Source organism: Grus americana, chromosome Z (genome assembly GCF_028858705.1).
Source record: "Grus americana isolate bGruAme1 chromosome Z, bGruAme1.mat, whole genome shotgun sequence".
NCBI lineage: Eukaryota > Metazoa > Chordata > Aves > Gruiformes > Gruidae > Grus > Grus americana.
The window spans coordinates 86,297,343-86,309,980 of record NC_072891.1 but is presented as its reverse complement, the minus strand read 5'-3'; the positions used below and the strand labels follow the sequence as shown (position 1 = coordinate 86,309,980).

The window sequence follows — 12,638 nt, the reverse complement described above, 5'->3', positions numbered from 1 at the left end:
AGCTACAAGGCAAAACCCATATAGCTTAAGGACCTGGACTTATTTTTCAGAGGCTTCAAGGTCCTTCTGTAACATATCATCATTGCAATCCTCATTTTTGCCTCTCCCTGTTTCATTTTAAATAAAGGTAAAACCAAACAGACCCAGTGACCACATCTGGAGACACCCCGGTGGATATGGTGATGCTCATGCTGAGCATCCCCAGGAACATGCACCAGCGGAGAGCGGGCAGAAGGAGAGCTCATGCCAAGTACAGCCACACTTCTCTTTGGTTTTCCTTTGTCTTATTTACACCTGCCCACTGGAAAGTGGTCCGAAATCCTAATCCTAATCCTTACACCGACACCCTCCCCATCCACCTGCTGAAATGAGCACGCTTGGTGAAACTCCGTATAAATAAAGAAGAGAGGAAGGATGTTGCAAGGATCTGAAACTGGCAGGTACAGAATGAAGCTCAATTTAGATAGGCACCGTCTGGAGTTTGAGGGAAGCTAAAGTCATCATTTATTTTTCTGTAAAAAGCCAGAGAGAGATTTAATTACTGCGGAAATTTGGGCTTGCCTGTTATCCAGAAAATGAAGCTTGTTTTATGTCTTAGTTTAACCTGAATGACATATTTTTATGCTCTCAGTGCTTTCATCATGCAGTTTAGCTAAACCCTGTAGCTTAATGATGAAGAAAAATACCCAGTTAGTCATTTGGGAAAGAAGTCATACGCATTTTGTCTTGATCTCTGCTTTTAGACTGCTATAAATAAAAGTTCTGATGTAAAAATAATTTTTAAAAAAGAAAGAAGAAGAGAAGAGAGTTCAGCTACCCTACTGGATCAATACACAAAATGCAAAGATGACAGTTTAATGACTGAAGTGCGCCTAAGGATACTCTGCAACAAATTTTACAGCCATATGGGCTGCAATGATGTTCTGCAGCTGGCTTATGTCTGTGTGTACCAAGAGTGGCTTTACATTTGTCTGCACAATTAAGGCTTTAAAATAGACATAACCTTTGGCAGCCATGAAGTACCAACAAGATCTGAACATTTAATTTAAATCTCTTCTTGATAAAAACTCTAAATGTCAAAACGACTGGCTGAGGCTGTGTGAGCTCTCTTCTACTTGTGACAGCAGAAGTCACTGGTTGAAAATTAGGTATGTCCATAATCTACTTTTTGCCCTTCAGTTTTCAGAAGTGTCTTGTTTCTAACAAACCATTCTTTAAAAAAAAAAAAAAGGGAAAAGAAAAAGAAAGATAATGTTTTAGAGGAAAATGGTTGTATGAAAATGTAAGTTTGGTGAAGTCCACTGGTGTGCAGTTTACCCTCCATAGTCAATCTCAAGACTTAGGCTCGAGGTCTGGTTATGGCAGCTTGTCAAATTACGTGATCATGACCATGACTGTGGACTGTAGTACATGCAGAATAGGACACCTTAACTCAAGGCACTCTTAGATAAACAAGTCTTACCACATTGCATTTTTGAGGAACGCAGCAAGTCACGTGCACCGTGGCTCTGCAGGGGTACAGCAATGCAAGAGCCATGGCTTGATTTGAGCCTGAGCCCTGCTAAGAAGTTGCAAAGGACTTAAACATATGATCTCTGAAGCTTTATTCCCTTAGCCTCTCTGCCTTTTCAACTGCCTTGCAGCCAGTTTGCTCCTGAGGAGTCCCAGGGGATTCTCCTTGGACCCTCCACAGGTAGCTGAGCCCGTCCAGTGACTCCCATGGCCAGAAGAGATGGGTGTTGCTCTCCCATCCCTCTCTCCTGCTCCTTTTCTCCACTCCCAGTCACTCAGTCCCATTCTTGCGTCCAGATCAGCACGGTGGGGAGAGCTCAGAAGGCAGCGAAGAAAAAGAAATACGCAAAAAGCTGGAAACCAGTGGTGACTCATCAGACTAACGAGAAGTTCTGCTGTCACGATTACTGTCTCGAGCCCCTCGTGAAGGGCCGGAGCCTGCAGGATGCCTGTCACAGCCAGCACCCAAACCTGGGGGAGTTCTGAGCCTTTTCCTGTCACTGGCCTGGAAGCCCCCACCGACCGGCCAGACCCCGAGCAAGCTGTCACCAGCCCAGAGCGCATCTCTAAATGTGAACGTCTGGGAGAACGGGAGATGGCTACCTCGCGTCATCTTCCATAAATATCTTCCTCCCCGTTACGAGGCTGGGACTATCATCACCATCCACCCTCTGTCACCTTCTGTCAGTTTGAAGGTTTGTGTGCATAATCGGGGTGATAAAACACCCTCAATCCTCTGTTGGCACCTGGAGATTTACCAAAGATTTAGATCCATCATTTATGGAAATTAACTTCTGCTACAAACCACATTGGCCTTCTAACTTAATGACAATTTTAGGTTTGATTTTGCTTGGCTTTAGTAGAACTAACATGTATTTAAGAGGTCCAAGCCACTTTGATTTATTAATGACCTCCTTCAAAAGAGCTGAGAGTGTGCAATAATCTAACTCTGCAATCTTCTGCTCTAAACACATCAATTATTATTATCAGTCATAATTAAGCATTGAGTGGAGAAGCCAAGAAGGTTTTCAGATTCCAAGGACTTATACTTGGAGCGAGTCCAGAGGAGGCCACGGAGATGCTGCGAGGGCTGGAGCACCTCTGCTATGGAGACCTCAGGCTGAGAGAGTTGGGGTGGTTCAGCCTGGAGAAGAGAAGGCTGCGGGGAGACCTTAGAGCCCCTTCCAGTCCCTGCAGGGGCTCCAGGAAAGCTGGAGAGGGGCTGGTGCCAAGGGCAGGGAGTGCCAGGCCAAGGGGAATGGCCTGAAGCTGCAGGAGGGGAGATGGAGATGGGATGTGAGGCAGAAATCCTTCCCTGTGAGGGTGCTGAGGCCCTGGCCCAGGGTGCCCAGAGAAGCTGGGGCTGCCCCTGGCTCCCTGGCAGTGTTCAAGGCCAGGTTGGATGGGGCTTTGGGCAAGCTGGGCTAGTGGAGGGTGTCCCTGCCCATGGCAGGGGGTTGGAACTAGATGGGCTGGGAGGTCCCTTCCAACCTTCTAGGATTCTGTGATTCTAAGATTCTATGATTTGATGGTTCTGTGATTTGATGGTTCGATGATTCTAAGATTATACCCTAAAAGTACTTTACAGCAGTTGCTCCTCCCATGTCAGGATGCTTTCTGCAGGCAGAGCCATATCCTGTGGCTCAGAGCCAACACAGATGAGGTGTTCTATTCTGCAGCTGAAGTGCTAAAGAGGTTTAGACAGCCAGGAGGAACTGGCTATATCAAAAGACATCCCAAACCCTGAGCTTAGGTGCTGATGGGGTGTTCAAGGGAAAGCACATCAGCAACTGAAAGAAGAAAACGAAGTGGGGAAGCAGGATCATTTGGGTCTGAGGACTGAGGCTAGCAGAAATGATGGGAGCTGGATGGAGGTGGGAAGAGGAGAGATAAGACGTAGGTGAAGGCAGTCTGGGTCATATGGCTCGCATTTTATCAAGTAAGAGAAAAATGAAAGTGCCTCTGTATGACCGCCCCAGCCTCTCTCCTGCCCTTCACAAGTGCCACTGGAGAGGTGCAGAGGTTTCCGCAGGCCCCAGTGCCGCTGCCTGGCATATCGACATCCCTCTTTTGGAACTGTCTTCAGGAGAGGCAAAACCAGGGCTTGCCACAGGCCATTGGGGAGCACGCTTGAACTTCTTGTATTGAACAGAGCCCCACTGAAAACGTTGCTCCGTGAACAGGCTGTGGTTCCCAAAGTCTGCAGTTTTACAGCCCCTCACCAAAATAATCCATCCCTCTTCCTGTGCCCGTGTCCTGTCACCTTTCCCACCCCTCCTGCTGGGATGCTGTGAGCTCCCCGCAGTGCCCCAGTGATGCAGCCCCGAAATCCGCTCCACCAGCCCAGCAGCAGCACGCCCAGAGTTGCTGCAAGCTGTGCTTGCGCTTCTGTGTGCTGCTGGCCATAAGACCAAATAAAATGAAATAAAATTAAATAAATGACCTTCACTTCATGGTGAAGATCAGCAGTGACACTTGTCTGCAGCTTTATGTGGCTACTGATTCTCTCGAAACTTGCAGGAAATTCAAAACTTTGAGCAATAAGCCTCCATCAAATCTGTCTGAAACGCTCGAGGAATTAAAAAAATTGTTAAAGGCAGAGCAACTTCACTTTCCTCAAAAAGCAGACTAACAGCAATGCAGGCACACTTGCAGGGAACTATTGCATATAGGGAGAGAAAATATTCCAATGGGGCAAATACATCTGGATGCTGTATTTCCTCGATTTTCTTTGTTCATTTTTGCTACTACTGAGAGTGCTTTAATTAAAATAAAAAAGTGGGCATTTTGCTTCTAGAAAATAACTCCATTGTTCTGCCAGCGAGACTATGAGCATGTCCTAACAGACCTTCCTAGTGGCACAACTGGTTTTTGACTTTGGGAAACCAAGTTTAAGTCAGTGGGCTGCAGGGTTAAAGACACCACAAGAAAATATCATGAAAATTCAGAGAAACATCATTTATAAATGTGACATCAAGGGCAGTTAGTCAATTTGCTGTTACTTAAAGTTATTCCCTCAATTCTATGGGGGGGGGGGGGGGAAGAGTAATCTACCGTGATAGCACTTCACAGTCATGAGTAATCAACACACCCCTTCAACCCACATGGACCTTGAATGTTCTTAGTAGATGCAAATCCATCCTCATTTCTCTGCTTATTCAGTAGAGAGCAGGCAAGGATACGGCTTAAGGAGAATCTGGACTTTTTCTGGTCGAGCTGCTGCTAAGGGCGTGGGGAAAATACATCAGGACCTAAACACAGAGGATACTCTCTGTGCATCGTTCCAGGATACTGCTGCCGTCCCTGACACAGGGACTTTCTTACCAGCGTGTCCCTCCCTCACCCCGCCACCATCCCCGCATGGTGCTAACGCCAAAAATAAGTCCTGCACTGCACGATGCTCACTGATTGAAGGACAGGGCTGAGAAAGCAGAGATGTACCTCAGAGCTGAAAAATAGCTCTTGTCCAACCTGAGTTGTTGCACGACTGAATTAACTCGTATATAGCATAAATCATTTATTTTTGTTTGGCTTTCGGGAATCCATATCCAAGGAAGAATTTTTATGACCGCCAACAGGCAGTTTGCCAGCAACCGCGCGTCCTGAAAAATTTCACCTGCTGGGGTAGAGAAGTTTGCACTTTTGATGTAGGTCACTCTGCCCTTCCTGCAGCTCCACAGTCACCCCTTCTTCCCCACTATAAACCCGCTGCAGATTTTTTTCCATCTCCCCTGAGAACCAGGGACCGTACCTGCTGTGCAGAAGCTCTGTTAGAAAATAGCAAGGCCAGTTTTAAGAACTGTGTGAAACACACAGTAAATTTTGGCTACACAGAATGGTTTCACTGGAGCTATTTTAACAGAGATCTTGAAAAAGCCTTCCAAAACTTGTGGAAATTTACTGCTTAACAGTATAAATTACGTGCAGCTGCTGTTGCAATACAGCGATCGCTATTTACCTCCTAGCTCAGTTACTATAAACATTTCCCATACTTTAGCACGGGAAAAAAATGTCTATACAAAAAAGCTCGAAGTTGGCCCTGTCCCATCCCGTACCTGTTTTTCCCCACTCACAGCAACTATCCACAGCCCTTCCAGGCACAGTCCAGAGGGAAGGAGCCTGGCGAGCTGTGGGACTCAACTGCTCTGAGACAGCTGACCTTGAAGAGTCATTGAAACCAATAGCTTGAAATGTCACACTTTGGCCAATAAAACCAGCAAACAAAACTGTCAACATTTTAATAAGAGTTCTTATTAGCTTATTCTCCCAGCTAGTGAAATTAGCAGGTCAAACATTTGAGGTACGGGCTTGAGACAGTGTTATTTCAGGCAGAAGCCGCACGGTGCCAAGCAAAGCGTGGACGTGTGAGCCTGTGACTCTACATGCCGAGACAGCCGTGGCACCGCGCATCAGAAGCGGCTCTCAACATCACCGTAGGGCAGAACCTCCAGCAGCGCCCAGCAAGGGCACCCGCTGCCCCTCGGCAGGACACAGGTCGGACTCGTGCTTGTGCTAAAACTCCAGCGTGAAATTGTTGCCATGATTTCACCTTCCTCGGTCATGGCGATGCCTCTAGCAGAAATGCGAGCACAGCATCTCTGCTGCGGACGTGCAAATGTGGACACGAGTGGCCCATGAGAAGGGGGATGGAAAGGCAAAGCACTACGTCAACGGCCATGGAGATGGCTCCAGCAACTCTAATATGAATATGCAGAGGTACAAGCCTATCTGGGAGCTCAACATTCAGAAAGTTCATTATATTCATTGATTGTCTGTGAAACACTCCTGCTCTAGTGGTAGGTGGTTGGTGAGCAGCGTGAGGAGAAGCCAGGAGCTTCGCACGTCCCACAGCTCTCCAAACAGCATGGGGAGCCAATCCTTGCCCAGAGGCGCAGGTCATGGAAATGATGGAGATCTTATTTCAGAAAAATTCCTCCAGCTGGTTCCAGCAGGGAGCAGAGCAGAGCTTGGGGTAGCCAGGATGGGGGGTTCGGAAAGGGCCATGCAGGCACCAGTTCACCACGGGGGCTGAAACCAATTTTATGGGGTGAGGGAACCACAATGATGCAGGACAGCTAGCAGTTGTCCATGTGAACCACCACGTGGAGCTCCAGGAGAGCCACAGAGGTCCTGAGAAAGCACATTACCGGTCTGCAGAGGTTCATAATACTTCAGTATGAATCACTCAGCTCTTCATAACAGTCTTCACCCCTGTTGTAGAAAGGATGCCACAGAAATCAGCTCACCGACACAAACGCTCTTCTACACAGAGCAGTGCATTTCATATCCACGGTGTGACAACTGAGGTTACCCCGGGAAGGACTGTAGCTTAGGAATCAACGAATAGTGTGAGATGGTGAGTTGAATTGATTTACAATGTTCTCTAAGTTACCTCTGAATAAAATGATCAGCAATGTGACTCGTCTCTTGGTATCTAGAAAAATACAGATGTAAATAGTGATGTATGTTTGAGAATATTGAACTTAAGGTCCCTCCTCTAAAATTATTATCCCTTGTAGCTACGAACAAGCCAAGGAAAAATTCGTCAAGTAGTTTATTTGTAATTTAATATACTTAATATTGATATATACTTAAGAGATTTTTAATTTTTTATATATAAACACTATTAATTATTAGCTGATTTTTATTTTATGTATTACCGAGCACTTGCCTCATTTCTACAGCTAATCAACTAAATCATTATGGAGACTTCTGCATGAAGAGGAATGAGACTATAAAACAGGCACGAAATTGCACAGCTGTTGCATAGACACTCTCTTAAATAACCAACACACAACAGACGTGCATAGAGTTCCTCCTAAAATAAAACGTACAACAAAGTAACGTGACATGCAGTACTGTAAGTGCAGCACAATGCAGCCACAGTTTCAGCAGCGCACCCGGCTGTACCGATGCCATTTTATCTCACGGGGCTGTAATGCCGATAGATGGGTTGGACCAGCAGCTGGGCGAAGGTCTGAGCTCCTCCATCCCACCCCCATACCACAACTCTCCCGGGGGGGGGTTCTGGCCATCCTGCAGTAACAAGGGTGGGCATTTTGGGGTCGTTCAGCTCCTTTTCCACATTGTTTCTCAAGAAGCAGCAGAGCAGTGTCTGGGACACAGAAAAGAAGGCAAAGGGCAGGCAGCCCAGAGTGGAGGTGAGCATAAAGTATTTGATGAGTTTAACCCCAGGCGTGTTCCTTGCTAAAACCAATAACAAAAGTTTTGCAGCATATCCACAATAATGATTTGTCAGTGTTGCCTAATTGCTTCTGTCATGAATTAAATAATCCTGGTGCTCTTGTTAGCAATTCCTTGATAAGATCTTTTGAACAGGAGGTTTCCAAGCAATGATAACAATCTAAGGAGTTCAGCAAACAGCATCCTCAGCCTGCTGCTGCACTCAGATCTGTCTCCTGAATTTTTATTGAAACCAGGCTGAAACATGAGCTGTCTGTTCCCATACCAAACGAAATCCAGACAAGCCGAGATGCCTTGCAGAACTGGGCTGAGTTGTTGAGTATACCGAGTACAGTGAGTACACCGAGTATCGCTGAGTAGTTTAACAGCAGGAAAAGCTAACATCAGCGAGAACTTTCCAGGAAAACAGCTCTGACTGGGAGAGCTACCGTCCATCTCTGCTGCTAAGCTGAAAGCTGTGCTCCAGGGGCAGCGGGCAGCGGGTGGCTGAAGCCCTTCCCACGGCTGCCTCCACGAGGCTGCAAACAGGCAAACCGAGAAGAGTCCGCAGGGTTTGGGGATGCCCTGGGTAGGAGGATGTATGGCTTCAGTACCGCACCGCGACACTACGGCACAGACACGGTGGCTGCTGTTCGAACACGGGCTTCAGGCTGGAAGGATTCAGTTTTTCCTTCTAGGTACCACTCTTGGTTCATCTTGCTTACTTCAGCCTTCCTAGGTTTGGAGACCCTGAGGGCTGCTGTGATCGTGTGCCTGGACTTCCATATAACACGTTTCATCAAGTGATCTTGTGGTGGCTTAAGATAGGACGCAACCTTGGTCTCAACCTATGTTTTGACATGGGATCAAAGCTCCAAAACCAGAGCCAAAAGCTGACATTTTATTCCCTGTCCACCACGTGGAAAAATTTAACATTAGTGATATAATTCCCCTCACATTTTTATTCACCACAGCAAACTGGCGGCACATATGCCTGTAATTCTCTAAAAGCAGAGATACCAAAAGCATGCAGAACATTTTAAAATAGAAAATCTTCTGAGAGAAATAAGCCTGCAATGTTGTGCAGAACACGGATTCAACTAGTACAAAATTATGTAATTGCAGGTATTTTCCCCTTTTTCCCTGACTAGTTTTGGTCCCTGTATAGAAAGGCAAAGGTAGAAAAATAATTAATACTTGCAAGTACTTTAACTAGCCTGATGCTGCACATCTCTGCCTGAGCTTCAGGAAGATGCTGCCTGCAAATATCGTAGCTCATCTGTCCTAAGAAATCCAACTGCAGGCCTTATTTGCTGTGTCACTTAATCTCGTTTACAAAACATCACCCCCTCACCTGCCTGTGACAGCTTTGGCGTTGAATGAAAAACACTTGAAAAACGGTCTGTCTTCAGCCCCCCCACCCTGGCACCTTCCAGGCCTTTCCTCTTTTTTTGATGAGCATCCCTTGAGATGCTCTAGAGACAGAGTCTTATTCTGGCTGTGGGCACACTCAGAAGAAACAGATGTGCTCAGAGGGGTCATCAGACCTTCGAAAAGCCTCTCAAAATTAGGCTGGAAATAAGGATTACCTAAAGGGCTCTGCAAGGAAAGGCTTAGAGGAGTTCTGTGGTTTTGTGCATTTAGTGTCTGGACATGAGTATTCATGTGCACAGAGCACCAGGAGATATTCGTGCCACAGACCTGGGGTACCAGCTCCTCTGTACCTCTCCCACCAATACCTGGAGCACAAAGCTCATCCTTAGCCCCATACTGCAGAAGGCTTGGACTCAAGTGAGGGGTTCAACGGTTTTAGGTGGGCTTTCAGCGCACCCACAAGATGTTTTAGACATTTCTGAGAGCAGGACGCTGTCTGTGTCAACCTGGACTTTCTCTCCTACAGCTTCATGAACAATGCCAGACCCAGCAGGCTGGGGAACCGGGGGTGATTTCCCAGGGAAAAGTCTGATTTCAGATCCAGGAGGAAAGACGTTTGCTTTTGTCCAGCTGAATCCTCTCCACGTGGAGGATGCTGATGGGGATAGCCACGTGGTGAGGAAGAGGTGCAGCTTTCCAGGCTGTATCTGTCGTGCAAATAAACAGTGAGACTTCTCGGTTCCCGGGGCTGCCAACCCCGCAGAAACATTCGTTTTCAAAGAACAGCAGCGGAAGGTTTTATTAGATAGCACAATCACGGCAAAACGTGTTGGCTGGCATCAGACAAGGCGCATCAAAGAGGAGACTATCCAGGCTGGGAAAGCTGGCAAGTAATCATGGTTTAAAATCACATACACCAGGAAGAAATTCTGTTTTCAGTGATTCAGAAACAACCTTCTCAAAACCAGCGTGTTTGCATCAGTGCTGTCAAAACCAACATTTTTGGCCCCAAAATGTCTACAGTGACTTCAATACTGTAAAAACTTATACAGATGTTTAATAAGAATTAGACTGAATAATAAGCATTTTTCTAACATTGCTAATGAGAAATCTGAGTAAATAGCCCCAACAAACTTCTGTCTGTGTGTCTGGCATTGCTTGCACTGAGTTATGAATGCATAAATTAAGGTTGAAAATACACATGGTTATGATTCTGTAAGAAAAGCAATGGTAAAGGGTTTCTGGAATTCAAATATCTGAGCTGGTGCTACAAATGTAATACTTGCTTAGGCAGTTTCGTATATAAGCTTCTTAAGTACAAAAAGATTTTAAAAGTACAGAGAACAACAGAGCTGCAGACTGAGGCTTCTCATGTAAATACCACAGCAGTGCCACCGCAGCACCGAATTGTCCCCTCCAGCAGGAACAAATGAGAGCCTCCAGAAAGCCATAGACTATTTGCTTCACCCCGAAACTGATAGTTTCCTCTCCCTGTGTCTTTTGAAACTTCAGCTAACCTTAATCCCAGACAGCCGGAGCTCCAGAAGCAATTGCCGAGGAAACAGAGGCACCAGGCTGCCCCTGCAGCCAGCACCCGCTTCCAAGGTTTGCTGGGCAGACCAGAAAAACAGCGAGCAAACCACAGATGTGCCTGCTGCTAACCTCCCAAAAATCTTATCCCCTGGGAGCAGGCAAAACATTTTACATTAAAGTATGATCCGAAAGGTGCACAAAACTTGCCTCTTTAGCATGTTGCAGCAGAAGCAGCTGGGCAGAGGGGCCACCTGGTCCCCTGTCGATGGGGACGGCTGCTGCCAAGAGGTTTGTGTTTGCTCTTGTCTCCAGGAAACCCTGGTGCCTGCTCCGAGGAGGAAGTGTGCTGAGGATTAGTAGCTGTGTTTGTCTTGCGTATCCCGTCTAAATGGCAGTGCTCAAGTCATGATCTCTCGCCCTCATCCAGGGAAGGGTGGTGGGGCTGAGGAGCTGCTGGCAGGACAGGAGCCATGTGGGGGTGCTGGGGGTGCTGAACCCTCCCCAGCAGCACCACACTGACTGCTCCATGGTGGGGGCTTGGCCCCATCTCTGGAGGTGTGGGGGGTCCCTCCGCCTCCAGCTGAGAAGACCCCTTCATCTCCCTGTTCAACATCTATGCAGGAAAACTCTGGTGTAGTGGGTTGCCCTTCTACTGAAATATGTGATGACGGGTGAATAAATTAAAAGTGATTAAGGGAGCGTGTTGGCACGTTTGCAGATAACTTCCCCAAGACAAGTTGCACAAGACCTCACACGAACCTCTTCTGAAGACTGTTGTCCTTACTGTTCGCCTGGTAGTTGTGGTGTCCAAGTGGTGCCCAAGGGTTTGAGACCTGCTTTGGCAGAAACACCCAATGTCGTTCTTCATTTCCAGGTGGGCTGGGGAAATGCAAAGCCACAGCCAGCATAAATGAGATGGATGTCCAAGAAATGGTAAATGCTGCTGTTTCCATGCGAGGTCTTGCACGCATGGTAGCCAGCGGTTAAGATGTAAGGGCAGGGCTGCACATATGTGGTGCACGTCATCATCACCATCTGGAGGTACAGAGAGGGATGAGACACGAACAGATCACAGCGTAAATGATCAGAGAAATGCGTTTGACAGCCCTCTCCCTATCAGTGAAATCTTCTAGTGTTTTGCTTGTGTTATGCAGCGTGGATGTGCAGGGGACAACACAGAGCCGATCACATCAAGATGCAAAACGCAAAATGACAGTCCCTTCTTTTTTGTTGATGCTTCTGCAAATAGAAAACGACTGTGATTTTCTACAAACATATGTCAAAAGCAAGAGCTGAATACGTAAGAAAACTAAAAGGCCCTTAAGGAAATATCGCTGAACACAGGCGATATTTTAGCTTGAGAAAACAGCCTACAAATCAGTTACAATCCTTTTGTGGCACTGTAGAGATAAAGCGTCATATGGTGACAGCTGGATGGCTCCGCTGTGGCAGCCACAACACTCCACAGCCGAACATCTGGGCACCCCTCCTCAGCTCTGCTCCAGTGAAAACGACCTGCGAAAACATCCCAAGGCGGCATTTGGAAGCTGAGCGCCGCTGAATGGTGGAAGAGGTGAGAGTCCTGTCACGTAGCACCCATTTTGGGAAAGATGGTGTGAAAATCAGCGTCCTGGCCGAAATAAATCTGCCTTGTGACTCCTCCGGGGGTGACGCAACCCCGGGCAATGTCACAGCACTTGTCTCATCTCTGAGGACAGACGACATTTTGCCGTTAATTTGGATTGAGGGGAACCAACTCCAAAATCCTCTGCAACTCACTGCTTCAAATTTATCTCTGTGCCCTATCTGATCCCCACGGATCTCTTTTCCTCCCCGAAAAATATAACCTTCTAGGATGAGCAGAAGAAGAACTCCAAATACACTTCATCAGTTGCTGACGGAAAGGAACATCGTAGAAGTAAGGGTTTTGCCTAATTTACCAATCAAACTGAAGGTTAGCTATTATTAGAAACTCAAATCCATTGAGTACCAAAGCTTGCAAGGAAAGTTTGTGAATAGAAAATATGATTAAAAAA

General features: G+C 46.8%; 1 protein-coding gene across 1 annotated transcript in view; it reads right to left on the bottom strand.

Moving 5' to 3' along the window:
• Positions 1-8,411, bottom strand: part of FAM81B (family with sequence similarity 81 member B) — a 29,520-nt gene extending 21,109 nt beyond the window's left edge. The window contains exons 1-2 of the mRNA XM_054810882.1: positions 8,326-8,411; positions 6,905-6,946 (exon numbers count right to left, since the gene is read on the bottom strand). Coding sequence (XP_054666857.1) covers positions 6,905-6,946; positions 8,326-8,411 — 128 coding nt within the window. The remainder of the gene's footprint in view (positions 1-6,904; positions 6,947-8,325) is intronic.
• Between the last annotated feature and the right edge of the window lie 4,227 nt (positions 8,412-12,638).